Source organism: Penicillium bovifimosum, assembly GCF_028826915.1.
Source record: "Penicillium bovifimosum strain IBT 22155 chromosome Unknown utg000003l_segment0_segment0, whole genome shotgun sequence".
NCBI lineage: Eukaryota > Fungi > Ascomycota > Eurotiomycetes > Eurotiales > Aspergillaceae > Penicillium > Penicillium bovifimosum.
In genome coordinates, this window is record NW_026622712.1 from 2,047,771 (window position 1) to 2,073,922 (window position 26,152).

Genomic DNA, 26,152 nt, shown 5'->3' on the forward strand with positions numbered 1-26,152 from the left:
CCGTAGCCCTAATCCCAAGCCATCCAAAAGCAAGCGTGACTTGTGGGTTGCACCTCGTACATGCAGGTAAATCCACCTTACTCACGACTAGGCCGGTCTGCAGACACTATGGCATAGATACATTCTCACATACTATTCCAGCTAGGTCACAATGATGATAATGTAAAAAAAAGCTCTTTTTGCCCAGACTTTGTTATATCTCGCTGACCAAAGGCCGTGAGGCTCCAGAAATTAGTTCAAACTCTTTCTCGCTACTGACTCTATCTTTTGATCATATTTTTATAGGATTCGAAGATGGTCGTCGCCGATGTTGAGGGAAAACCAGGTTCACCCCCTGAAACTGGGTTCAGATGTTCCCAAAAAGACTCGCAACCACTTCGACAACATGAGCGAGCTCGCTCGTGAGGCCAGAGCAGTGCTTGCGAGCATGGAAAACGACAGATTTGGTGCGAGATACCCCCGTTAACTTCATCAAACTCGTCAAAACGTATGCACTAAATGCCCCTAAGGGCCCCAATCGCCGGCCATGGAGAAAGTGCATTAGTGCAACAGGCACTTGAACACCTCGACCAGCGAATGGAGAGCATTGGGAAGGCGTCGAAGAAGACGCCACCAACACTAACCAATAATGCATACGACCCGGCAGCTTTCTGGGCACATCTGCAGAAATGGGGTCAGGGTACTGCCCTCAGGTCTCCTTCCCTCCCGAAAAACAACGGAATGCCCGCGACCGACGTCGCACAGGTAGACCTCCGCGATAGAGAGGATCACCATCAAGGTAAGGGATAACGACACATGCGAATAGGATTCGCGCCCTATTCGCGTGTGTCGTTGTCCCTGACCTTGAGGATGATCTCCAATAAGAGATCGTAGAAACGTCTGCATCAAGGAGTTAGCACAATGACAATGCTGAACAACAGCCCCGGAAACGATCGAGATTACGTGATACTTGCCTGAGGCATCAGGACATCTCTCATTCCACTCGCCGATCACCCATTGTCTTCAAGACCTGACAGCATGAGCCAGCGAATTATACTCTGATCCTTGGGTGACTCTTTTTACTTTGTCAGAAGCTACCTGCAGCTGATAAGCATCTGGGACCTGTTGTCGCGATTGCGGGCGCGCGCCCTTCGCATTCGGTATCACTCCACCGAGCTCTCCGAGCCTTATTGACCCCAGCTCGAACCACTCCCTTTTGAGACTTCAAAAACTTCAGCTCTTTCCAAACTCATCATTGAGCGTGTATTCTGATCAACCCCGCTGTCTCGACCCTCCGTTTTCCCATCATGAGTCACGCCGTCCCCGATCTAGACTCGATTGGTATCAAAGCCGAGCATGATCTCGCTGATCAGTTTCGCCGCGAAGTCGCCACTCTTCTGGGGCGCAACAACATCAACTTCCCCGGCGCACAACCAGTCAGCTTCTCGGCGCGACATCTGACGGAGCTGCAACGGGAGGACTACTTCGTCTGCGAAAAGACCGATGGTATCCGCTGTCTGATGTACTTTGCGCGCGGGGATCCCAACTCAGACACGCCTGAAATCCACTACCTGATCGATCGCAAGAACGACTACCGCTACGTACCGGGTCTACACTTTCCCTTGCCGAACGACGACACTTTCCAGAGCTACCACGTCGACACCCTGGTCGACGGCGAGCTCGTCAACGACACCTACGACGATGGAACCACGCAGCTGAAATATTTGGTCTTTGATTGTCTGGTGTTGGATGGACAGAGCTTAATGCACCGTACCCTGGATAAGCGGCTGGCCTACTTCAAGGAGAAGGTTCTCAGGCCGTACAATAGCATGTACCGCAAATACCCGGAGGAAAAGGCCCACCGTGCCTTCGCGGTGGAGGACAAATCCACCCAGTTCAGTTACGGCATTGAAATGATGTTCCGCGAAATTATCCCCAAGGTCAAGCGCATCCACGGTAACGACGGTCTCATCTTTACTTGCCGGAGTACTCCGTACCGCATTGGCACCGACGAGCACATTCTGAAATGGAAACCGCCCCAAGAGAACACGATCGATTTCCGTATGCGACTCGAGTTTCCGACACTCGAGCCAGATTCCGAGGATGAGGCGGACGGTGTTACTCAGCCCTACGTGGACTACGACGCTATTCCGATCTGCCACCTGTTCGTCATGCTCAATGCCGGCGAGTACCGTCATTTCGCGGAGATGTTCGTGGAGCCGGAGGAGTGGGAGAAGCTCAAGGCTATGGGCGTTCCACTCGATGACACTATTGTCGAGTGTGCGAAAGATGCGGAAGGACGCTGGCGCTTTCATCGTATCCGCGACGACAAGAATGATGCAAACCACATCTCCACTGTTGAGAAGGTTCTTGAGAGTATCGAGGACCGCGTTACTGAAGAAGATCTCATCCGTCTTGCTCCTGTCATCAAGGCGGCCTGGAAACAGCGCCAGCATAATATGGCTGCTGCGGATGAGGAGAAGAAGCGAAGAGCCCAGGTCATGCCTCCATCTGCAGCCCCAAACGGTATTAAGCGGAAGTTCGAGGCATAATGAAATTATGGGGATATAGATGACTTACTCTTCTTACTCTTCAGGTTCATTGCAAGGCGCTTGGCGTTTGGTTTGGGACTTTGTACTTTATAATGTGGCATGGCAATATGGAGGAAAGCAATGAGAACAGCAACTGTGCATCCTTTTCAGTAATATATCCATAACAATATGTACTGGTAACTCAAGTTTGACGAGGTTCAACGTCTGAAGTACATCCCTATGCGGAAGGATTACCTAAGGATTTTCCAGTTTGCTCCCTTCCAACCGCATCATCTTTCTCATCATCAGACGATCAATAGTTCCTGTTCTCTTTCATCATCTTCCCATCTCTAATATTGCTTCAGTCATCACCATCAGTCCGACACGATGGGCGGCCACGGTGAGGCGACGGGGACGCCCGATCCCGTCGACAAAGGGTTCGCCACGCTCAATACCATCAGGTAAGTCGCTCCTTTTGCCTGAAATAATTATCTCCAGGCTTCTTAAACCTACTTTTATCGGTCGCGAATGCTAACTGGCATCACAGAATCGGTGTGAAGGCCATGGTGCAGAAGGTTCGTTTTTGACCCTGTCGTCGCAAATTCTGGTGATCGCCTCACGTGACTTTCTGTGGTTGAGTCCAATTTGGGTTTTATATTGACTGTTCTTTGTAGGATGGAGAACTGCGAAAGGCTGAAATTCTGTCTATTAGGCAGCGGAAGGATGGTCCTTCATTCTAGTATGTTCTCTCTGTTCATTTCCTTTGTGCCTTGGATTGCTAATATCAAGTCCAGCGTACATTATGTCGACTTCAACAAGCGTCTTGATGGTATGTACTGCAAATATTGCATTGCTTGAAACCGAACTATCCTAACATCTGATCTCAGAATGGGTTGCATCTTCGCGCATCGATCTCTCCCACGAGGTTGAATGGCCCCAGCCAGAAAAGGCTGATAAGAAGAAGACCGGCGCTGCTAGCAAGGCGGCGCCCAGCAAAGCTGCAAGTGCCAATAAGCGTGTCCGGGCGGACAGCCGGGATCCGTCTCAGACGCCCGATATCTTAAGCGGCAAGAATGTCAACGTCGGCAAAGCATCACGACCCCCGAAGGCCGGGGGCAAAGAAAACCTCGGCACCGAAACACCTGGTGAGACCTCGGCGTTCCCATCTGCGGCCGTCTCGTCAGTCGGGACGCCCAAGGCCACCGAGTCCGACGACTTTGAGATGGCGGATGCCGCAGCAGAGGGCAAATCAGGCAACCCAGATGAAGTCTACATGGCGTCTGGCGAGGTGATCTCGCGTGGCGAGGAAATCGAGCGACTCCGCACAGGCGGTAGTATGACCCAGAATCCGACGGAGATTCATCGTGTACGAAACCTGACCCGTCTCCAAATGGGCAAATACGACATCGAGCCGTGGTATTTCTCCCCGTATCCGGATTCATTCTCGGACGTCGACCTGGTCTACATTGACGAGTTCTGCCTAAGTTACTTTGACAACAAACGTGCTTTCGAGCGCCACCGCTCAAAGTGCACCCTGGTGCACCCACCCGGTAATGAGATCTACCGCGACGACTACATTTCCTTCTTCGAAGTCGACGGCCGTCGCCAGCGGACCTGGTGCCGAAATCTGTGTCTACTCAGCAAGCTCTTCCTCGACCACAAAACGCTATACTATGACGTCGACCCATTCCTGTTTTACTGCATGTGCACCCGCGACGAGACAGGCTGCCATTTCGTTGGCTACTTCTCCAAAGAAAAGGATTCCGCCGAGGGATACAACCTGGCCTGTATCATGACTTTGCCGCAATATCAACGTCGTGGCTTTGGTCGTCTGCTCATCTCCTTCAGTTACGAGCTCAGCAAGCGCGAAGGCAAGCTCGGCTCGCCCGAGAAGCCGCTCAGTGATCTGGGTCTACTCGGGTATCGACAGTACTGGCGCGAGACGCTCGTGGAATTACTTATCGAGCCCAATCGAGAAGCTATGAGCGAGAACGAGCTCGCTGTGCTCACCTCCATGACTGAGAAGGACGTCCACGAGACTCTGGTAGTCTTCAACATGCTCCGGTACCACGTAAGTATTGAACTCAAAGCTGCAGCCCCATCAACCCCCATATCATCTGCTAACTCTCCGCAGAAAGGAAACTGGGTCATCGTACTCACAGACCATGTCGTTGAGGAACATGAAAAGCGCCTCAAAAAGGAGGCTATCAAGGGGGCGCGCAAGATCGATCCCGCCCGTCTCCAGTGGAAGCCTCCTGTCTTCGCTGCTTCCAGCCGGACCTGGAACTGGTGAGAATGGGTGTGTTTTGTTTTACGTTCCGCGAATTGCTTATCATATGGAGGCTATCTAATGTATGCTCATGCTTGTTTGGGGCGTTAATGGACGCCGAACTAAGGATCAGATTTGGAGATGCGGCGCCTCAGTGCTGTCAGGCCTCTGATTCGATTATTTCGACGTCGCGGTTATTCTGTCGGCGTATCATAGGGGGGCAAGGCGTTTATTTGGGGCCTTTCAGAGGACTCCATCGGTTGATACCTATCGTTTCTTGTGTACTATTGGTGACTCAGGGTGGCTCAGTTGGCTGCTCAGGCTGCTCACTGAGCGACCCTTTCATTCCTAATCTTGTTATCTAGTCTTTTACCACCTTTTACCTGCTCCGATGGTAACCGCGCTGGCTAGTCCCAGAACTGTAGTCACGCCTACTTTCCTAACGTCGATTGACTCTATTTCTTCGATCCTGCCTAAGAATGTGGAAATATACCTCGTCCCTACGTTCTCTTCCGCTTACCCTATAATGCTAGCCCGAATGAACAAACACTGTGAAGTCCTCGCGGTCCGCACAAGAGTACAAAACAGCCTTTGGCAGACCGATCAAACTCGCTGGCTTGTCAAATGATACTCGAATTCGGCGATACTGGATTATGAAGATGGCATTGAGGACGGGTCGATTGGACGAATGTCACGGTTGAATGTGGAGGGCAATGCTCAGTTCTCAGTGCAAGGAGATATCCACCGACGCCTGGCTCCTGCTCGTTTCTGGAGGTGAGCCGAGGCTGAACACTTGGGGAAGTCGAGAATCCAGACCGGTCAAGGTCGGCCATGGCCCATGGTGTTGGTGGGAGTTTGGTGATGGTGCGTTGATGTAAGCCCTCTCTCGCTAGGTATGATCAGGTCTTCAGCGAGTATTGCCTGAGCCTGAGGCCCTCTCAACACAAATTACCCAGATCATATGACGTATGGCTGGATGTAGTTAAGGGAAGGAGCGAACCATACCTAGGAGGGAAGGAGCGAGCACGGAAGAACATAAAAAGGAGTTCTTCTGTCCACCTCTTCTTCTTCTTTCCTCTTCCCTTCTCCAGTTCTGTTACCTTCTCAACACAGGAACAAGTTATCTCTTTTGTTCTTTTGACACGCCACCTCTTACTCCAGCCCCTCCCCAATCTCAACATCAGCCCCCGCCGTACCAAGAGCCATGCCTTGTACCCCATTCGTTTCGTCGAAGTTCTACACAACCATGGGCAAGCTTCAGGTCGGATGTCATGAACACTTAATGCTCAGACCTGGAGCCAAAAACATCTCGACTCCCGGATAACAGGACCTGCTGGCGGCTCTGTCGACGAGGAGCAGGTCTTCGTCTCCAGCGAACGAGGAGTCCAAGATAGGCTGGAAGGACGAGATGAGCTATTTTGGGCGCCGCTTCGAAAAAAAACAGCAGCGGGACCTTGTGATGGGAGCGAACCGTGGGAGTATCTTGCCATCGCACTTGTCGAGTCGTCGTCACTAAGCATTGACGAGATCCGTGATAAAATATATGGTTTAGTTAAACTCAAGGATGGAGCGCAACGTTTTCTCGCCACAATGCCACTTGCCGAGGCGATAATGAAAAATGACAATGTGGCTAGACATCGCCATAGGTTCTTTGAAACTGCTAGAAGGTTTCGCAATCGCTTGGGATCGTTGTCCCCTAGAGGAGACCTCCGGGGTGTCTTGCCGCCATATCGTGGCTACTCGGGACAATCCGACTTTGTCATGAAGACGAGTTCGGACGTAGCCAAGATAGTGGGAGAGGGCAAGACGCCTTGGATCGACGAGCATGACCTGTCGGCACCCGGATGATAAGCAACTCTTTCAACAAACCCCCTAAGCCTGGTCCGACTGCACCAGATGAGCAACGCCGTGCCAACGCGTCGCTTCACAATCGTTTCTGCTCATAGGTATATGCCGATTGCCGAGAACACCTTTGCGCGCATAAAGACACGGCTGTCACGGCTCTCACCGTCTGACGGTATTGACAACCCGGTCAGCACATGATGTCTGCAGCTAGCCGGATATTCTGAGGTAAAGAGCTTCCTTGCCGACCTACTAGTTTTATGCCATATTACTAGTGGGGCTCCGGCACGAGGCACCGAGATCGCCCAGGTTCTAAGGGCTTCATCGGCCGTCGCTGGCCGAAACCTCTTCTTGGACCCCCAGCGCGGTCTGTTCCTGATACGGCTCACCTACTCGAAGACCTTCTCGACGACGAATATCGAGCAGAGGGTGGTACGGGTCCTACCACCCTCCCTGAGCTACCTACTACTGGTTTACCTGGTAGTTGTGTGCCCATTCAGGGTGTTTCTTTGCGAGGTTAAGCAAGCCGAGGCCGTTTGTTACAGGTCGTGGAGGACTTGGGGCTATGAGGCATGTGACTTGAGGGAGACGGACACGTAACAAATCTAACAATAAGGGAGGGGCACGTGCTGCTGATCGGACAGGATATCAGCACGTCCTGGCGGAGATGTTTTCCTTCCTTCCTTCTGTCCTCATGCTTGGTTGCTTTGTTTAATGTCACTACATTGGTCGATCTTGATCATTCGTAACTGGGCGCAACACCGTTGAACTCATCCAGGGCATCCGTTTCATAAAGCCGGACTTTGCGCTAGCAGCCAAAGTGAGGTGTTCATATCTTCGGCAGGAAGATGAGAACGGGCTCAGCAAGCGAGACTCCGATCTTGAGGACGCAGTCTTCTGGGCTGAAATGCCGATATTTCAAGCCACGCTTGAAGGCCCTGATTGGTGTCACTCCTGGCAATGCACGTGATATTCGCTTAGCCCCAGGAAGGGGTGCATTCGAAGTCATTTCACTGTGCCATGTCATACATCAAACATCAACTTCACCGATCTAATCCAATCTCCGCACCAGCATGTCGATACTGGGTCCCAAAGGCCTTCTCTTTGACCAAGAGTGTAGGGCTTTCGTCGACTATTGCAACGGGGTCTCCCTCTTCGTCATGGGCAATGCAAACTTGTCTGTCTCCCAGCTCGCCGGCTTCATTATGGAGCTCCAGATCCGTCTGCAGTGTTTCTGGACGGCGCTACCGACGATGACGAACTCTTTCGGCACCAACTAGGTAAGACTTACGCCACCATGCTTTATTCTCATGCTCACACATATATAGGCCAGATAGCACAGTACATGTTTGACATGAATTGGAAATATGGATTCATGACAACGTACAAACAGACAATGTTCCTACGTAAGGTTGACATTGGTCGGGTATGGGGACTGCACGGAATACTCCCCTGTCAATGATCACGACGAGGTAGGGAGTAATACGGGGCAACAGGTGTCCCTTTGCCAGAGCTTTCTTCATGTCAGGTTGGCCCTAGCAAATCGGAATTTGGTATGGGTATGGGCTTGCGGACGCGGACGCAGTGGACAGAGAGATTCTCTTGAGAGGCTAGAGTCTAGACTCTTTCATCAAGCAAGTCTGCAATATCGATCATCAATTATCTCTCTCCTTGACCAGTCTGGAAGATGTGACCCTCAGTCAGAGCTCGACGTGGAACATAATGCCCATCTTTGTAGAATCGGAGTAAATAGAGTCGGCAGTCGGACTAGACGTAATACCTACGAGACTTCGTCTCACCTTCTGACTCTCCCTTTCACCTCTTAACTCTTTATTCATTTGCTCTAACATCTCCAACCCAGGACTCTTCCTACAATGTTCTCATTCTTCAACTTCCAGATTCTTCAACCTTCTTAATGTCATCCTCACCTGAGCCACGCACTCCATGGTTCCACCAAGGAACCGACCCTATCACAATCATCACCCTCGACCAACCCATCCCTTCACGGTGGAAGATCCTCTCGAAGCTCAACGAGCATGACCACCAAGGCACCGAAGAAACGCGTGGTCGCCACGACCACTACTCCTACGCTACACTCAAACTCCTCTGCTGCGATCCAAAGAAGCCCTCCAATCAAGCCTTCATGCGAATATATCTCCAGGTTCCTACCAGAAACACCGAGATGCAAGGTCCGCAGACCCGATCCCGCCAGGCCACAAAATTCACGCCCCCAGAGTTAACTGCCTACCAGGAGCTGACTCGGCAGGATTTCAGACATGTACCAAAGCTGCTAGGATACAAGGTCAGCACTCAAGACAAGTCAGGGCTGGTACCTGGCGGATATGCGATCTGGCTGGTGTGGGAAAAGGTCCCTGGTCTACGTCTCGCTGAGTCGAGTAACAGGCTTGCGAATCATGCATACTGGACTCTGTCCGCTGTCGAGAGAGAACGTATCCGTCAGGCCTTTATAGAGGTTCTTCCGTATGTGTGATTCTGCCCCGTTTTTGCGTGCAGGCTAATGATAAGGTTTACTTTAGTCTGGCCTACGTGAATGGGTATAAGCCCTGGGCGCCTGGTCTCTCGAACCTAGTCTGGCATAGTGAATCAGGAACCCTGTATGGTTATCATTGTGTTTTTTCATGTCAAATGATGAGTGGGCTAACATTTTGTTCCATTCTTTAGTTACTTCATCGGTATCCACGGCCTGATGGAGAAACGTACAGACCGGAGCAAGTTCAGGGTCGGTCCTCAGATGCTGGCGTGCTTTGGCCTTGTGAAACCTTCTTCAAAAGCATGGCTTCAGAATGATTGGAACGGGGATACTACAGGCTGGGAAAGGTAGCTCATATAGAGCTAAGAGGAGGGGGGAGGCGGGGGGTGTCCATCTAATACTAGCACATCCCTTTCTAGCTTCATTGGGTCTTGATAAGAGCACTTTCTTGGAAACAAAGTGAATATGCTTGCCCAGTACCGGTAGGGACTATTGCGTAGAAGACAATGCCTTTCCTCAGTTGCGGGACCCTGATGACGCCGTCGATAATACTCGCTGCGGACTCGCTAGGTTTGAAGTAGGATAGGTACCTAGATCACTAGCAACCCTCCATGACTCCCGTCTCCCTGAGTGCTCGGGCAGTGAGTATATATACCAAGGGTCTGTCGAATCTCGTGCATTATGGCGACTGAGATTCGTCGTAAAATTGACTCAATGCCTTATTTGGGCTAGGTTCTAGTCGGCGCCTGGTCGGAGGGTAGGTTGAGGAAGTTAAGGTTAGAGGGAGGGTCTGAAATACACGCTGGAATGAAGTTTGGAGATGAAGCTCAACGGCGGTAGAAGTAGTAGTACGGGGGCAGTAGTAGATCGCGGAGACATGTCATAGAGACATAACTATGGTAGTGTCTGAAGGATTGTTAGTCTACATACAGAGGCGACTCTTCTCTATGTTACAAGCGTCCTACGTCTACGTGACTGGACCGGGAAAGAGACTGCTCAATAATGGATTCATGTCGCGACTATCAGTATGTGTGAGACTTAGCTACTCGGCAACAATTGGGCATTGTGGTACTGCTAGGTCGGAACTAGCATGCAGCCACATAATCGCGCATGCAGGACGTTGATCGGGAGATGTTGGTCATCCACACATTAAAAGCCATTAAAGGCTACCGTCCTGAATCACATTGGGGGGATTTGATATCGAAAGATTGAAAGAGAAAGAGCACTGGAGAAACGCAAATCGCGTGATGGGTAGAGAGGATATGGATCATGGGGCGCAAGGCCCAGCTCTAAGAAAGAGCAAAGATGTTCATCGAGAATTAGCGAAAACGGACACAAAGTCCTCGCTGCAGTAGAAATCCATGTGTCGAGAGAAGAACCGGAAACGCTAGCAAAACCGTATGCATGTGAGGCCGAACCTGCCTACCAACCGTACGTTTCGGCAGGCTTCTTCTGGTTACGACGCCAAGGCTGACGGGGCTTGTTACCCGTTCCGTCATGGGGTCCAGCGGCATGGTTATGAGTGTTGTTTCGAGGTCTGGAATTGCCGTATCCAGCATTGCGGTTTCGAGGCGGGCCGGTGCCGGTCTTCCGCGGGAGGATGACAGTCTTTGGCTCGGCAGACCCAGGCAGAGAGACAGTGACACAGGTGTTGCCATTGCTGTCACGGTCATCGCGCCCGACGTCGAACATAGGGATCCTTTGGGCTTGGACCTGCTTTGGGGCTCGGCCACGCGATCGTTCTGACGGGCGGGTGGCATCCCAAGAGTTCTGGGGTGCCATGTCGGGCACACGGACAGCGGGCAAAGATCCAGGTTCGCGATCCTCAAACATTTCATCCTGTTCGGTCACTTGTCGGGCGGCGTGATCGCCTCCACCATTCTGAGAACGTGCGTTACCATTAGGGAAGGAGACCGAGACAGCATCGGCCTGGACAGAGAGAGGCTCCTTGCTCGCAGATGTCACTGCCAAGGCACCCTTCTTCTGGACCGTTCCCTGGCTCTTCAACAGAGTGTTGAACCTTTCCTGCCATGACTGGCTAGTCGAAGGAACAAGTCCTGAATTGCGGGGCGCGGCCGCCGCCATCGACGCAAATGTAGGGGCGGGCGCCGGGGCGGGCGGCGGAGCAGGGAGGGCCTTCGGAGGCAACTTGACAATGGGCTTCGTCTTGGGCAGGTTCACGAGTGGGTGGTCGGCATCCCCAGAGTAAGCAGGGTGCTTGAAGACCTCCTCGGGGGGAGGGGGGAAGGGCTGTTGCGCTCTTTCTCCGCCAGGCGCTTTACCTGCTCGGTGGCGGATGGGAAGAACCTAGAACTGCGAACAGGGACACTGCCAGATGAGCGACCACCTGAGTCAGGAGCCACCAATCCCTCTCCAGGGGCATCAAGACTTGTCAGCGGGTTCGCGTTGAGTCTAGCCTTTGCCTCGGCGATTTGTTCGTCGTTGTTAACGACCTTCTCGTGACCCTTCTTCAAAACGCGTCGGCCGTCTTCATTCCTCTCCACCTTTTTCCAGGTCTCCTCGTACGAGACAGGGGCGGGTGGACGCTTGTGTCGCTCGGCAAACTGGGCCATGAAATTCTTTGAATCTTGTGCTTCCTTCTCAGCTGTGATCTGATGGAAGCTCTGCCAGGCTTCGAGAGCCCGCTTGCGATCGACGCCCGGCGGTCCGATGGGGCCGGGCCGTCCAATCGGCCTCATGGCGCCAAATGAGGGCTGACGTGCCTCGGGGGATGGCAGAGAGCCAGCTGGCTCTTGAGAATTGGGAAACTTAGGAGCAGACATAGTTGCGGCGTCCAACCCGAGTGTACGTAGTGGGTTTTCGCGTGGGGGGAAACTCCCAAGAGGTTGGTCAAAGATACCGTTACCGAGTGTAAGAGTGTGATCTGGGCCAAATGGCTTCCACGGGTTTTTGACTGATGGAGAAGTCGTCACAATGTTCGGATGAGACCACGGGGAAGTGGAAACGTTCAGATTGCCTTGCCACTGTGAATCGTGCTGCTCATCCAACTTTGCGTCAGATGACTTGCTCTGGGTGGGAGAATGAGGTGCAGTCTTCAGGTTGGAGGAAGGTGGAGGGGCAGGGTGGGTGTCAAAAGGAGGAGAAGAAATGCGTCTGTTGGGATGTTTGGAATCAACGTCCGTGAATTTCTTCACAGTAGCTGGATGATGAACTTTCATCAGACCGTACTGTTTGGGAGCACCAGTGAGTTCTGGGACAGGTGGTTTGGGAGGTGAAGAGATAGAAGGATTGGGTAGTTGAGAAAGTTGAGAGGGAGGTGGTGGAGGAGGATGAGTTTGAGGATGAGATTGTGGGGGGGCATTGTTGCGACTCTCAGTTTTCTTTTCAGGTGCAGGTCCCATTGCCGCGAGTCGTTGCCTAATCCTCTCTTTCTTAGCTGCTTCCTCTTTCTCCTCTTGTTCAATCCGCCGCTGCCTAGCCTCTAATCGCTTTTCCTTCATGATACGCTCTTGCAAAGCAACAGGGTCCTCTTGAGGTACTTGCGCAACTTGAGGAACCGCTGCCTGTGTCTCCTGCGGAGGCGCGCCTACATCAATAGCGGGACGCACAGTGCCGTTTGGCCCAGACAGGGGCATCTCATCTTTTCCATGGCGCTGTTCGTGGCCCGTTAGTGCTGGATCACCCAGACCATTCACTTGAGAGCCTCGTCGATGGTCATTATATCTCGGAGCGGCGTCAAACCGGCCAACCGACATCCTACGGCCAAATCCTCCGCTTCCTCCGCTCACATTGGAAGATGCACGTCGACGATTGCCCCAGCCTGTACCTTCTTGGTGGCTTGACCTATGTGTTTGGAATGCAGCAGATGGTTCCGCCGGTCCAGTTGGATGATCGTTGGGCCTCTGCAAGACTGCAGGAGCTCGATGGTGCTGATCATGGCGCCAAGGCCCTCTTCTGGTCTCTTCCACCGGCTCGTACTGGGAGGATCGAGGATTGAAAAGCTCACGAGGCAAATCTGACTGAGGCTCCTTCCACGCGCGGTTGAAATCATCCGCTGCAATCTCCTTAGGTGGCATTGGCATTGGCGCATGGTGGCCGTCATCCCTCGGGTGATATCTCCCAGGCATGCGCTGTTGATGAGGCTGCACTGGGGCACTGACGGGGGATACTCTTTCGACCGGAGGTAAAGCAGCCCAAGGAGACTTGGATGGCGGTGCCGGGCTTGTGGAGCTGGATGGTACTTTGTCATTTGTACCTTTAGAAGAAGCACTCGCAGTTCTTGCTTGTCGTTCAGCCCCTAGGCCAACTTTGAATACAACGGCGTTGGGTCCCACTGAAGCAGTCGGCTTGGGCGCAGGTTTGGAAGCTTCCTTCGTAGCCTTCGGCTCCACAGGCGGTAGTTCTTTGGGCTCCCGATGGCTGGGAGGCGGTGGAGGGTCATTATGCGGTTGAGTAAGGTTGACCTTGGTTCCGTCCGTCCACTCAATCGTCTCAGGCGCCCAGTCATCCTCATCGTCGTCGATATCCGCCCACTTTGCTTCCGAGCTGACAGCGCCATCTTCTTGAATCCGAGAAGTCATATGGATTCCATACTGCTGCTTTAGTTCTTCGTCTGTCAGGTGCTTTTGCGGAGCGGGCGCAACAGCTACACAGATATGAAGGTCAGTATGAATCCTTCGGGCATGATTGTATTGACATATACATACGTCGATTTTTATTCCAGACTTGACTCGGATCAGGCCCCGAACCACCAGGCTTGCCTGCGCCTGCTCCACCCTTCGAAAACGAATCGCGCATGCCGAGTGTAGTCTTTGCGACTAAGCGCGGTCTGGAGCTTGGTTGTGGAGTACCAAGGGGCGTCGTAGTCGTGGATGGCACTATGCACGTTAGATCTGTGAGATATCGTTCACTTGCACTTCAAAAATACCTTTCTCCGGCACCTTTGGTGGTGCTTGTACTCCCGCCACCTTATTCACCGAGAACTTCGCAAACGAGACGGGTTTGAACGCAGCTGGTTTCTTGACCGAGCCACTACGCACATGGGATTTGCTGTCTGATCGGCTGGCATCCGACTCCGAGCCACCTTGCGATGCAGTGTCATCTCCGCCGTCCGATGCTGAGGTCACTCCGTTGAGTTCGAGTACTCTGGTCGCAACGATTCCAACGCCCGGTTTAGAAGTATCCTGCGACTGGATTAGCGGGTACCTTTGGGCACATCCATGCGTGATGCTCACCGTCGTTGAGCCTTGGGTATTATTGTCACCAGCAGTTCCTTCTCCCCGTGAACCAAGCGTCTTCGTCTCCTCATGGTCCTGCTTATCCTTCAAGTCTGAGTTGTTCGAAGTAGCGGTAGTCATTGCGATATGTTCAGTCTTCCCTGCGTCCCCTCTAGCAGATATATTGTCGTTGGTGCTCGCAGGAACGTCGGAAGGCGAAGGCTCGCCGCCCGACAGGGTCTGATCTACCACATCGCGGTTGCTCTGCTCTGCCATAACAATTCTCGATTCTGTTCCAACAATAGTCGCGACCATGTAAGCCAAAGTGCCCTGGCGCTGGGAAGATAGATCCGGGGAGGCAACAGGACGCAGATCGAACATGCCAGGTACCCGGGTAGGCTTACCTATCGTCAGATATCAAGGATCGCCACAGTTGCACTGGTTCCTTGACTGGTTGCACCCTGAATGTATGGGATCTCACAACCAGGGATAGGGTCGGCGAACTCTTTAGACAGTTGATGGTAAAGTCCGGCGTGTCAAGTTGGGCTCGATGTGGAGAGCACGATCGCGGAATCGGTAGGCGCGTAAGTCTCGGGATATCCGCGGCCCAAGAGGTCCCAGAAAAGGGAGAAGGGTAAAGAGGGAAGGGTTCTGCGTAAGGACGGTTGATGATACAAAGATAGGGAGGATGATACGGAATTCAAGAGCCAACTCGGGTTGAAGCTGAGGGTCGCTGTTTCCGGTTTAGCGTGGCCCGGACGAAAGTTGTGAGGTCTGCCCACCTCACCTTGCTTGATCTCTCGAACGCCCTAATCGTGACTGACGAAAGTCGTTTTTTTGAAATTAGTTGATTTGCTCTGGATGGTATTGAACACCAGTCGAGAGGGATTTTTACGTATTTAGGAATCTAAGGTTAATGTGCGTGTGCTGCGATGAGTGATCCCCGTGGAAAGAACTCAATACTTCGTACTCGTTGTTCGTCACTTGACGTTCTCTACGTATTTTACTATGTACCTCTACCTCGTCGATCATTGCTACGGAAAAGGATGAAGGACAGCAGATCTTATATTGAAATACAGTGAGGCCTAAAAACCCCGCTAGAACCACAGGCTTCCCTTGCACCGAGTGGGAGGATCCAGTATATACATCAATCCTCCCACCATTTCGTAGAAAGAAAAAGCTTAGTGGGGGTGGTTCTTGTGGTGACCTGTGGGAGAGACGAAGTTAGTCATGCATTGCCCATTGGAATAAGTGAATAGAGGTATAAAAGATCTGGAGAACGTACGCAGGTGGAAGTAGTACTCCATGCTGTAACCCAGGATCAGGATACCGGCAATAGCGTGGACAAGGGCTGCACCAGTTAGCGCTCCATTCAATACCAACTGGCATTTGAAAATACATACGAGCACCGGAAGCGTTCTTGCCGCTGAAGTAGCGGGCCTGGTAGCGACCGATGAGGCCGGTAGGCTTGGCAGCAGCGGCAGGGCCACGGGGAAGACCAGCGTAGAAGGTCACAACACGCTCCATACGGGCGGCATCTTGGGCGGCACCGATGGCCTGTATCGAAGATATGTCAGTTATGTAGGCGAGGAGAAAGGCGGCATTCGAATCATATCGCAGGCTTCACGAAAATCGACTTCGGAGCAGGACGGGTGTGGAAGGGGTGCATGAAGTCGAAGATGGCAGCGCATGGGAAACTCACGTTAGGAGAGGCAACCTAGAATGAGAATTAATATCGTTTGCGAAAGCGAGGAACCCACATTAGTCATGGGGGTGAGGGTATTCTTACCTTGGGGGGGATCAAGGTCGAGAGACCTCGGCGGGCAATGTAGCTCATCTTGTCTAGGCTGAAGGGTGTCAGAAATCGGTCGCATTCGATAGAGCGACTCTCATTGAGCATTCGCAGGGTGACAGAGACGTGGACTTACGTTGATTCGCAGCGCAAGTGAACCAAAGAAAGCTGATGGAGGAGGAAGGAGGAACAAACCGAGCGCTGCGGGTGTTCGGCTTGCCAAGCCCGGCTAAACCCGATTCGGTGGTGTCGTGACCTGCCTGTAAATCGCAACCAAACCACACTTCAAGGGAGTCCTCATTGGCAACGACCATTCCCAGCGTCAAAAAAGACACGATGTCGCTTTTCAGAATTGGCGGTGCTAGCCTTCGGGTCAGCAGAATTGCTGCACCTGTCAATGCTCGTTTTGTCTCCAGTGCCCCCACGGGCATCCCCTCCGTGAAGACCGACACTTCAGATGCTCCCACCACCCCTCGCAAGGACAGCTCCCTGATCAGCCATGAGACTCCCTCCGAGGCCATGACCCGTCACCAGCCGGATTATGACGCTACCATTGACCACGGCACCTCGTACGATATTCCCACCTGATCCCGTCGCAGATTCTTCCGCTAACCCTTCGACCTCAATCAAGGCAATTCTCCCCGGTGCCCAAGCGCGTGATGGATGGTAGCGAGCCCGGCGACACTCTAGCTGCGGCCGTTCTCTCCGGAGCTCCTACTGATCTGCAGGCCCGCACTGCCCGGTACGTTGTGCAAATCTCGAGCCGTATATCGCCTGGTTCCCACGCACTGACTCATGACTTTCGCAGCATCTACCGCCCCAGCAAGGCCGCAACACAGTCGGGTACCTGGCACCAGCACCATTGGCGCATGGACTGGGATATCCTGCAACGTGGTCACCGTTGGGAGAACCCGCTCATGGGGTGGCAATCGTCCGCCGATAATCTGCAGGGAACACACCTGAAGTTCAAGTCAAAGGAAGACGCCATCGCGTTCGCTCAGAAGCAGGGCTATGAATACTTTGTTCAGGAACCTAACGAGCGCCGTTTCGTGCCCAAGTCCTACGCCAACAACTTCGTTCACGAGCCCAAGAAGCTCAAGCACATCAAGACCAAATGATTTGGCTTCGCTGTATTGTACATATTTCCTATTTTACCACTCGAAATCAGTTTCGCACAATTCAAGATCTCGTCTTTCGATGTGTTATCGTTTTTGCATGCTTTAACTTCCACGGGTCAGGGCATAGCAGGACCAGCTTCAAGCTTTCATCTTTTGGCAACCTGACGACTGGGACATTGACGGCGACCTCGGGAACGTGATGGATTCTTGAAAATCCTAGGTACCTGAGTATAGGTAACTAGACATGAATCTTTCTTGGGCCGTGTTGGTTGCCACGGGCATCTTATGTACGGAGTAGCCACATGGAACTAACCAGGACCACCACCGCCCACCTCGTCAATTTTATGCTTACGATGTACTATTTGCATAACATACCGTCGGTCCGTCTCCAAATACTTCAACATGGGAATCAGTCAAGAATACCTAGTTACGTTGGGAGGTAGCTTTAATTTCGATGATGGGGAACAGAACATTCCAGTCAGAGAGTCGATAGGGAACTATACACTTCCTTGAAGCAATATCTTTAAGGTATACGCCGTACTGTCTAGGTTACAATACTATCATGTCCATATAAGACAGGCCCAGGTAAACGAAGCTACGTATACGTTAAGGGGGTGTTCTATCAAGTCCAGCACCCAAAGTCTGTGTTTCATTTGGCAGTGATAGTACTTCGTATAGGACAGAGGCTTGAATTCTTGCGGCACTGGTAGAACGTATGATAGTTCATAAATCTCCCAGATGAGGTTGAGATTGCAAAGAAACAATCTGCGACACTGAAAGTGACGAAGACCATGATGCACAGCTAAAGGCCGAACGGGCCCCGCCACCCCCCACTCTAAAAATTGATAAGATCAAAAAGATTAACAACTTTTCTTTTCCACCTCTATACTCCCCGTTCTAATCGCATCCCCAAAAATGGTTTCCGAAGCAGATAATACCGTCCCTGCTCTCCGCAAGGTCCTGGTCTCTGAATCTGAGCCTCTTGCTCGCCGTTTCCGCGCTCTTTTCTCTCTCAAGCACTTGGCCTGCCTACACCCTACCACAGACCAGACCCTCCCCGCCATCGAAGCAATCGCCGCGGGTTTTGCCTCACCCTCAGCTCTGCTCAAGCACGAGCTTGCCTACTGCCTTGGCCAAACCAAGAATTTTGAGTCAGTCGCATACCTACAACATGTGGTGAAGGACACCGAGGAGGATGCGATGTGCCGCCATGAGGCCGCTGAGGCGCTGGGCGCCCTCGGATATGCCGACAGCTTGGACATCCTCAAAAAATTGAGAGATGACACAAATGAACTGGATATTATTCGGGAGACTTGCGATATTGCTGTCGACCGAATTGTGTGGGAGAACTCGGAGGAGCGAAAGGCTGAGAAATTAAAGCCTAGGTACATACGAATTGCGCACAAGAATGCATATTGCGAAGAGTCATGCTGACACTGATATCCTTAATTTACAGTGATTTTACCTCTATCGACCCTGCTCCACCCATGCCCCTGGAGGCCAGCGCCGAACCCTGCATCCCCGACCTAGAGAAGAGACTTCTAGACACAAAGCTTCCTCTTTTCCAAAGATACCGTGCGATGTTCGGTTTGCGCGATCTTGCCTCGCCTCCGGATCTTCCAACAGCAGTTGACGCTGTCAATGCGCTGGCCAAGGGTCTTAAGGACCCCTCTGCTCTCTTCCGCCATGAGGTAGCTTTTGTGTTTGGACAACTATGCCACCCTGCCTCGATCCCCAGTCTCACAGCCGCACTGAGTGACCTGTCAGAAGTAGGAATGGTGCGACATGAGGCGGCGGAGGCTCTTGGCAGCTTGGGCGATGAAGAGGGTGTGGAGGAGACATTGAAGAAGTTCTTGAATGACCCCGATCAGGTGGTCAGGGACAGTGTCATTGTTGCTCTCGACATGGCGGAGTTTGAGAAGAATGGTGAAACTCAATATGCGTTGATCCCAGATAATGCTGCGCCTGTTGCTGCTGCATGATGGATTTTGCAAAAAGAAAAAAGTCTCGTGACGTCGTGATTTTGACACTCTTGTCCCGCTAGTGATACAGACTTGCCCCAGAAATAGACCAGTTCCCACATACTTTGTACAATATGTCTTCCCAGAAATTAATTGTTGGAGGTTTCCCTATTGGAGATATTAGCATTTGCCCGGCAAGCATACAAGTTTGGAGCAGGGTGACTGACTTGAATCCGCAGACACATCTATAAAACACAGTACTGCCTTCGTCGGCACTGCGCAGCTGTACCGTGGTGTAGAACATTTCCTTCCTCCCACATTCATTACACGTACGATCAATGACAGCCTCAGTCTTGCGATCTTCTGCTGAAAGTGTCTGGACTGCCGATCGTTTCGCTCTCAGTGCTGAGGGGAATGCGGAGGGCTTGGACTCGGACACGGTTGTTTGGGGAATTGTGTCTAAATACAAGGGTTAGTAATGAGCATACAGGCAGTTTGAGCAATGGCTGGATGTATCTTCATTCACTCACCTTTATTCCGAGCGCCGCAGACATCACAGTGCAAAATCGCATTCGCATCACCGGTAGATTCTCGTAGGAGATTACCGCAATCTGTGCAGAAGATCAAGGAACCAATAGCGGACATATTGACGGGTGCACGATGAATGTCACGGCTTAGGAGCTGCGAAAATTAACGAGGGACAAAGAGAAAACGAATTGAACGGGCCTTAATGCAGTAACGGTTAATCTATGCAACTTTTTTTTTGGACGCACGTTCCACCCCGATAAGGCGGTCACACGCGGCATTAGAGGTGCCGTCACCCATACGGAGTTCATGAACTCATTTGACCGTAGCTCAAACAGCTCTCTCTTCAGATTTCCATTTTCTATGATATAAATGAGTTAGGGATGTCCTAAGGCGCCTGCCTCTTTCTCTGCCATGTCTCCACTGCGAGCATGTCAATTTTGTGATCCGCGCCTACCTCTTTCGACGTAACCGTGATCATGGACCAAAATGGACGCCCGGCCTCTCAGATGGTCCTCAATGGCAATGATCAAATGGCGCACTATGGCTCCCATATGCAGTATCAGAATCAGCCGCGACCGCTGTCTGTGGATGAAGCACTGCAGTACTCATCCATGTCCAGCGCGCCGGTATTTGGACTAGGTTGGTTTACCCGCTTTGCCTTCAGTCCTGCTCATGTTACTGATCAAATGCACAGACTGCATCCTACGCCCTGATGTTGGCCGGCCCTCGAACACTACTTCCATAAACCACGTCCTGCAAGAAGGCCGCAAAACGCTCGGTGAACTTGACGCGGAGATGCATGCTGGACCGGACGAATCTAGCCGCTTGGAGACGTCGCGAGAATACATCCAACAGTTACTGGATGGAGACCAGTTGACAGAATTGTAAGAGATTATGGAGTCATAGATTCGCACTCAACTCATCTTGATACTATAGTAAATTCAAACTTCCTCGTGTTCCAACCCGAAGTCAGCAATTACGTCCAGATGACCCCAATGGCGCCTCTTCCGGTCGCAATAGCCTTGGCTCTTTTGCACGAATGATGCTTGAGTCTACGGACATCGCATTCAGATGTAAGTGCTGAGATGCTAGGAATACATGACATAGTCAATCGACTGACCAAGTACAGACCCGGAAGCACACCCAGAAACCGAACCCAAGAAGGAAGACCTCACATCGAAGACTGCTGCCACGTTGAATCAGCGCGCACACGCTGCGAACAAATCGACCCCGGCCTCTTTCTCGGCTTCCTTGGAGCAAGATCGCCCCCCAACACCGAGTCAGTTACCGCCGGTTGTTCCAGTCAAACCCATACCTTCACATGAAAACCACGCAAACGCGAAGAAGCCCGAGGTGAAATCTCAGGCTCAGGACGTCGAGGCAGGGGTGCGATTGAAGGACCAAAAAGCAGAAGCAGATTCAGCCTTGCAAAAGCTTCAGGATCTTCTACACGAGATTTTCGAAGCAGAAGACCAGATTGAACCTGAAACTTCAATTCCTGCGGCCTCCGACACCCCAAATCCCGTCTTCGTGAACCTCACTTCGTCAGAGGTGCATGGGCTGGTGCTATCTTCTGACGCTCACACTCGTCTTCAGAACGCTCTTCGAAAAGTTGCAGTGTTTGACAGACTCCAGGACATACCGTCCGATTATCTCAATCGCATCCAGAAATTGTGTGAAAAGTCAATAATGGCCGCACAGTCTCCCGATATAGGCCTAGGTGACTCCCTCGGTGAGCATGAATCCCAAGAGTGGCTAGGTAAAATTGAGGATGTCCTGAACGCATTATTTGCGATTGGAACATTGCTGCGAACGATGTCTGGGCGCCAGACGGAGCGAGAACTTTGCCCAGAAGATCTCATTGAGGCTATTCCTACTGTCCTCAATCAACTATTTGACCATTGCGTAATTCCCGCAGTCGAATCGCGCCCCGGTGGAAAGGATGGCCAGCACTTTCAGTTCTTCTCCGCTCAGAGGAGGATCATCGGGAACCTTGTTCATCAGAGCAAGAAAGTTCTAACCCTCTTTGCAGACTTTTTATCTCGCATTGAGGTTTCCGAGGGGACCATCACAGCCGCAGAGTTCTTTGCTGCGAAGCTGATATTTGTGGAAAGTGCTCATAATGAGAAAGACTCCGCTTTGGGCTGCCAGAAGTACGAGCCCGCGAGACGAGCCGCTATGGATGTGCTTGCAAAGGTGTTTTCTAAATATCCAGAGCAGCGACCATTCATTCTGGATGAAATACTGGTCTCATTGGAGAAGCTTCCGACCACACGTCAGAATGCCAGACAATTCAAAGTTGCAGATGGGAAGAACATCCAACTCCTCACCGCACTCGTCTTGCAGTTGGTTCAAACAACTGCATTGGAAACACCCACCCAATCGAAAGCAAAACGTCAAATCAAAACACAAGAAAATGATGACGACGATGAGCTTATGGGCGATGGCGAGGATCATGTTGATGGCGAGTCTGATGACAACGAATCAGATGAATCATTGGAACGTCTAGCGAGCAAGGCCAACCGACTCTATGACAACGCCATGCGCTCCGCGCAATACATTGTGAACTTCATCGTTCAGCGTGCTATGAATTCGACAAAAACAGGCGATCAGCCTTACAGGAACATCCTCGACCTTTTCACTCAAGATCTGATCAATGTACTTGGATCGGCTGATTGGCCGGCCGCGGAACTGCTTCTTCGGATCTTGGCGCTGCGCATGATTCAAATCACCGACCAAGACAAGAGCGCGGCGACTGCGAAGAGCATGGCACTCGAGCTCCTGGGATGGATGGGGTCCGCTATCTCAGACCTGATAGCAACTGCCCAACACATGCTTCCAGCCCTGGAGGACTCTGAGGGCGAGTTGACGGAATATCTCAAACAGCAATTCGAGGAATTCTCTTCCGGGTCGCTACATTATCAAGATCTAATCACCCCAACGGGTTCCTATAGAATTGCACTAGAGCATCTTTTGCAAGACCAGAAGTCCGACAATTGGCAACTGACCAGCGCACGGGGTTACTACTTAGCCCAGTGGGCCAAATCCGCTTGTGCCCTTTACTACAACTCGGAAAACCAGGAAGAAATTGCACATGATGATATGACTGATGGTCTGGTTACTCTTTTAACAAGGTCCTTCTCAGATCCGCGCTGGTTGGAGACCCATAAGGAATTCGACAACATCCCGAACGTCCATGGAAAATTCGCCTACATTTTGACAGTGTTGAACTCCAATTTTGGTAAAGCATTTGATACCATCCTCAAAGTCCTATTGGCATCCTTCCTAGGAGACTCCGCCAAGGTTCGCAGCCGCAGTCTGAAAAGTGTCATCTACATGCTTGAGAAAGATCCGAATCTTCTTGACAGGGATCCCTCCGTCCTGCGCGTTATACATCGGTGTACAACAGATGCCTCGCCCATGGTCCGAGACTCTGCGCTACAGTTGATCGGGCAATGCATTGCTTTGAAGCCTAAGCTCGAAGAAGAGGGGTGTAAAAGCATTCTAGCCTGCGCGGCCGACCAAACTGCTGGGGTTAGGAAACGCTGCATAGGGCTCTTGAAGGATCTGTACCACAAAACGCCTCGAAAAGTGTTGAAACTGGCCATTCTTGATAGCTTTCTGCAACGCACAAGCGACCTTGAAGAAAGTGTGGCTTCTCTGGCTCGCCAAACCTTTGAAGAAATCTGGCTTGTGCCATTTCACGAATTGATTGATTCCTCGACCGAAGGTCCAAAACTCAAAATTGCCCTCGGGGAACAGGTGGACCTCATCGTCGGCCTGATCGAGCGCAGCGAAACTGCATTGGAGTCTCTCGGCGTTTGTTTGAAAGCATTGCTTTCGGACAAATCCAAGTCAGCAGCGTTGAACTTCAGAGTTTGTAAGGCCATGGTCGCTACTATGTTCCAGAAGCTGGTAGAGGATTCAGATGGGTCCAGCAAGGATTTCCAGCAAGCCCTTCTACTGACCATCACTGTCTTTGCCAAATCAAATGCGAAGCTGTTCAGCCCAGATCAGCTGGAAGCCCTCCACCCTTACATTGGACATCTTTCTACCGCAGACGATCTTTTCATATTCCGGTCTGTTGTCGTCATCTATCGCTGCGTCTTGCCGTTCTTGTCCTCATCGCATAATACACTTCTGAAGGAAGTGCAGAATGACCTCTTCAAAAGCGTCGCCAAGCTTGCCCGCTCTGAATTGAATGAGGTCATGGCGTGTTTGTGGACCATCAACGGTGTTCTACAGAACACGAACAGACTGGTGAAGCTGACAGTCTCAGTACTGAAACCATTGCAACAATATAAGAGTGTTGACCTCTCTTCGACCGCACAAGCTGCAGTTCTGGCTCGTGCCAAGAGCTATATCCGTATTGCGGGGTCTGTTGGGCGGCATTGCGATCTTGAAAAGTATGCATCTCATTTCAAAAAGGAGTTCCCCACCTGGACCGGTGGCTCAGTTGCGGCGTTGATGGTTGATTCCATCATTCCATTCACCGGATCGAAGTCACCTGTTGATCTGCGGGTTATGGCCCTTGAAAGCTTGGGATCTATCTGCCAGTCTTGGCCTGGTCAATTCGGCAGAGAATGTTCACGGCAGACCTTTGCCCAGACGTTTAAGGAAGATGCCCCCAGTCTGCAGAACATTGTCCTCCGGTCATTTGCGGACTTCTTTGCCATCCATGAAGGCAAGTCCGAAAAGGCTGTCATGTCGGCTACCCAAGATTCTGCCCAGGAGAGTACCACGCGATTGGGCGGCTCTTTGAAAGCCAGCGACAATGATGGCGCTGCTGCGTTGATCGCCCAGCACTTCCTTTCAAACATGGTTCAGGTGGCGCAATCACGCCAGGACACCTATTCCCTGACTGCCATTGAACTCATTGCGAGTATAAACAGACAGGGTTTGGTGCATCCAAAGGAATGCGCGGGTGTCCTTGTCTCTCTCGAGACTTCCACAGTCCCTGCAATCGCGAAGATCGCGTTTGATACCCACAAGATGCTTCATCAACAATACGAATCAATGTTCGAGCGAGAGTACATGCGGGCTGTGCAAGAAGCATTTTATTACCAGCGAGATATTGTTGGCGACCCTAGCGGCGCTACACCCCGGCCTTACGCACCAAAGCTCGCACCCTTGTTTGAAATCATCAAAATCAGCAACAGCCGTTACCAGAAAAAGTTCCTTGCGAATCTTTGCTCCAAGATCAACTTTGAACTAAAGAAATTGGATACAACGGGTAATCCTCCTGAACATCTCTTACTAGCACGCTTTATATCACAAAACTTGGCCTATTTCGACTACAGTCAATTGGCCGAAGTGGTGCCTACCATCGCGTGTATGGAGCGCATTGTCTCTTCGACTGGCACCATAGTCGCACATGCGATTGAGACAGACATATCCCCCACTCCAATTGGCCCGCCTCAGTTAGATGCTTCAGGCATGCCAGGGTTTGCGCCTGATATAGCCTCATCGACGATCACACCGCGGCCAGCAAATCCTGAGACTTTGCGGTCATTAGCTACTGCAGCTGCATCGTTGTCAATGCTCTGGGAAGCTCGAACCCATCTTCGACGCCTTTACGGAGTGAATTCTCATAGTAAGAATAAAGAGGGAAAGCCCGCCACGAAGGAACTCAACAAAGCTGCCACCAAGGTCCACGGAGTGACAGGCGACAAGTTCTGGGAAGCCATTGCGAGGAACATGGCAGCCTTAGACACCGAGGAGGCCATGCACCAAAAGTGCCGTGAGTTCGCAACACTACTCTCCATTGACGAGGAGTTCAGGGTGGATGCAGATGAGGATGCAGAAGGGGATAGTCTGGAAGCTGCTGGAGATCTCGACGGGATAATGGCTCCTCGGCCCATGAAGCGCAAGAGCTCCGTCTCCAGCTCGAATCTCAGCAAGCGACCCAAGAGCCGGAAGAGCTCCGTCGGAAGGAAGAAGTCTACTGAGCCGGACGAAGACCAGGATTAGGACTGATTTTACGCATTCACATCATCATACAGTGTCGATATTTTACATATGCATGTCATGCGAGGTCGGGCGTTTACTTAGTTCTAGAGACACTTGCAAGATTCTACGGGGACTGACATTTCATCTTTCTATTCGAGGCTGAAATCGGTGATTGCTACCTTACGTTTATGCTGTATTTCATAGTTACTGTGTACTACATGCTCTAAGCTTTTGAGGCTTTCCTTAGACTGCCGATATCCGATGCCATCATCTATGAGTATAAAGAATCCGGGCTAGACATATCAAGTGGTGTCAAGCAGAGTCGGGTGGCTTTCCTAGATCTAGTTACCGGTGAGTATTCGGAGTCCAAGCCAGTTAGGTCTCGGTTGGGATGCCGCATTCCCGGGTGGACCGTTGACACGTGACCGCCTAATGATGACGTCGGTTGTTGTTGGCATGGTTCGTTGTCCCGGTCTGAGTTCATATCTTTTTGTTTTCTACAGTTATCATAGCTT

General features: G+C 51.6%; 11 protein-coding genes across 11 annotated transcripts; 9 read left to right on the forward strand and 2 right to left on the reverse strand.

Annotated features, from left to right (window-relative positions):
* Positions 1-151: 151 nt before the first annotated feature.
* On the forward strand, positions 152-466 carry N7515_003828 (uncharacterized protein; the record flags this gene model as incomplete). Its single annotated transcript, XM_056664572.1, has 2 exons — positions 152-162; positions 286-466. 2 exons carry the CDS (start codon positions 152-154, stop codon positions 464-466), a joined length of 192 nt encoding a protein of 63 aa, XP_056523629.1.
* A 32-nt stretch (positions 467-498) lies between these two features.
* On the forward strand, positions 499-789 carry N7515_003829 (uncharacterized protein; the record flags this gene model as incomplete). Its single annotated transcript, XM_056664573.1, has 1 exon — positions 499-789. One exon carries the CDS (start codon positions 499-501, stop codon positions 787-789), a length of 291 nt encoding a protein of 96 aa, XP_056523630.1.
* A 497-nt stretch (positions 790-1,286) lies between these two features.
* On the forward strand, positions 1,287-2,531 carry N7515_003830 (mRNA guanylyltransferase; the record flags this gene model as incomplete). Its single annotated transcript, XM_056664574.1, has 1 exon — positions 1,287-2,531. One exon carries the CDS (start codon positions 1,287-1,289, stop codon positions 2,529-2,531), a length of 1,245 nt encoding a protein of 414 aa, XP_056523631.1.
* A 366-nt stretch (positions 2,532-2,897) lies between these two features.
* N7515_003831 (NuA4 histone acetyltransferase complex catalytic subunit ESA1) lies at positions 2,898-4,803 on the forward strand (the record flags this gene model as incomplete). Its single annotated transcript, XM_056664575.1, has 6 exons — positions 2,898-2,971; positions 3,058-3,085; positions 3,185-3,249; positions 3,305-3,339; positions 3,398-4,581; positions 4,645-4,803. The coding sequence occupies 6 exons, from the start codon at positions 2,898-2,900 to the stop codon at positions 4,801-4,803; spliced, it is 1,545 nt and encodes a 514-aa protein (XP_056523632.1).
* A 1,222-nt stretch (positions 4,804-6,025) lies between these two features.
* N7515_003832 (uncharacterized protein) lies at positions 6,026-6,627 on the forward strand (the record flags this gene model as incomplete). The annotated part of the gene is made up of 2 exons (XM_056664576.1): positions 6,026-6,040; positions 6,070-6,627. 2 exons carry the CDS (start codon positions 6,026-6,028, stop codon positions 6,625-6,627), a joined length of 573 nt encoding a protein of 190 aa, XP_056523633.1.
* Positions 6,628-8,536: 1,909 nt separating this feature from the next.
* Positions 8,537-9,463, forward strand: N7515_003833 (uncharacterized protein; the record flags this gene model as incomplete). Its single annotated transcript, XM_056664577.1, has 3 exons — positions 8,537-9,102; positions 9,159-9,236; positions 9,304-9,463. 3 exons carry the CDS (start codon positions 8,537-8,539, stop codon positions 9,461-9,463), a joined length of 804 nt encoding a protein of 267 aa, XP_056523634.1.
* Positions 9,464-10,534: 1,071 nt separating this feature from the next.
* On the reverse strand, positions 10,535-16,245 carry N7515_003834 (F0F1 ATP synthase subunit f; the record flags this gene model as incomplete). The annotated part of the gene is made up of 13 exons (XM_056664578.1): positions 16,218-16,245; positions 16,079-16,136; positions 15,992-16,006; positions 15,693-15,846; positions 15,575-15,640; positions 15,072-15,108; positions 14,853-15,022; positions 14,771-14,794; positions 14,308-14,693; positions 14,001-14,256; positions 13,780-13,950; positions 11,476-13,718; positions 10,535-11,419 (listed from the first exon to the last, which is right to left on the reverse strand). Exons 2-13 carry the CDS (start codon positions 16,124-16,126, stop codon positions 10,535-10,537), a joined length of 4,455 nt encoding a protein of 1,484 aa, XP_056523635.1. The 5' UTR covers positions 16,127-16,136; positions 16,218-16,245.
* Positions 16,246-16,417: 172 nt separating this feature from the next.
* Positions 16,418-17,199, forward strand: N7515_003835 (ETC complex I subunit; the record flags this gene model as incomplete). The annotated part of the gene is made up of 3 exons (XM_056664579.1): positions 16,418-16,650; positions 16,713-16,823; positions 16,890-17,199. 3 exons carry the CDS (start codon positions 16,418-16,420, stop codon positions 17,197-17,199), a joined length of 654 nt encoding a protein of 217 aa, XP_056523636.1.
* Positions 17,200-18,114: 915 nt separating this feature from the next.
* Positions 18,115-19,181, forward strand: N7515_003836 (deoxyhypusine monooxygenase; the record flags this gene model as incomplete). Its single annotated transcript, XM_056664580.1, has 2 exons — positions 18,115-18,584; positions 18,656-19,181. 2 exons carry the CDS (start codon positions 18,115-18,117, stop codon positions 19,179-19,181), a joined length of 996 nt encoding a protein of 331 aa, XP_056523637.1.
* Positions 19,182-19,309: 128 nt separating this feature from the next.
* N7515_003837 (DNA-directed RNA polymerase I core subunit RPA12) lies at positions 19,310-19,805 on the reverse strand (the record flags this gene model as incomplete). The annotated part of the gene is made up of 3 exons (XM_056664581.1): positions 19,310-19,328; positions 19,388-19,619; positions 19,691-19,805. 3 exons carry the CDS (start codon positions 19,803-19,805, stop codon positions 19,310-19,312), a joined length of 366 nt encoding a protein of 121 aa, XP_056523638.1.
* A 359-nt stretch (positions 19,806-20,164) lies between these two features.
* Positions 20,165-25,658, forward strand: N7515_003838 (putative sister chromatid cohesion protein Mis4; the record flags this gene model as incomplete). Its single annotated transcript, XM_056664582.1, has 4 exons — positions 20,165-20,327; positions 20,383-20,572; positions 20,625-20,761; positions 20,818-25,658. 4 exons carry the CDS (start codon positions 20,165-20,167, stop codon positions 25,656-25,658), a joined length of 5,331 nt encoding a protein of 1,776 aa, XP_056523639.1.
* Positions 25,659-26,152: the final 494 nt, after the last annotated feature.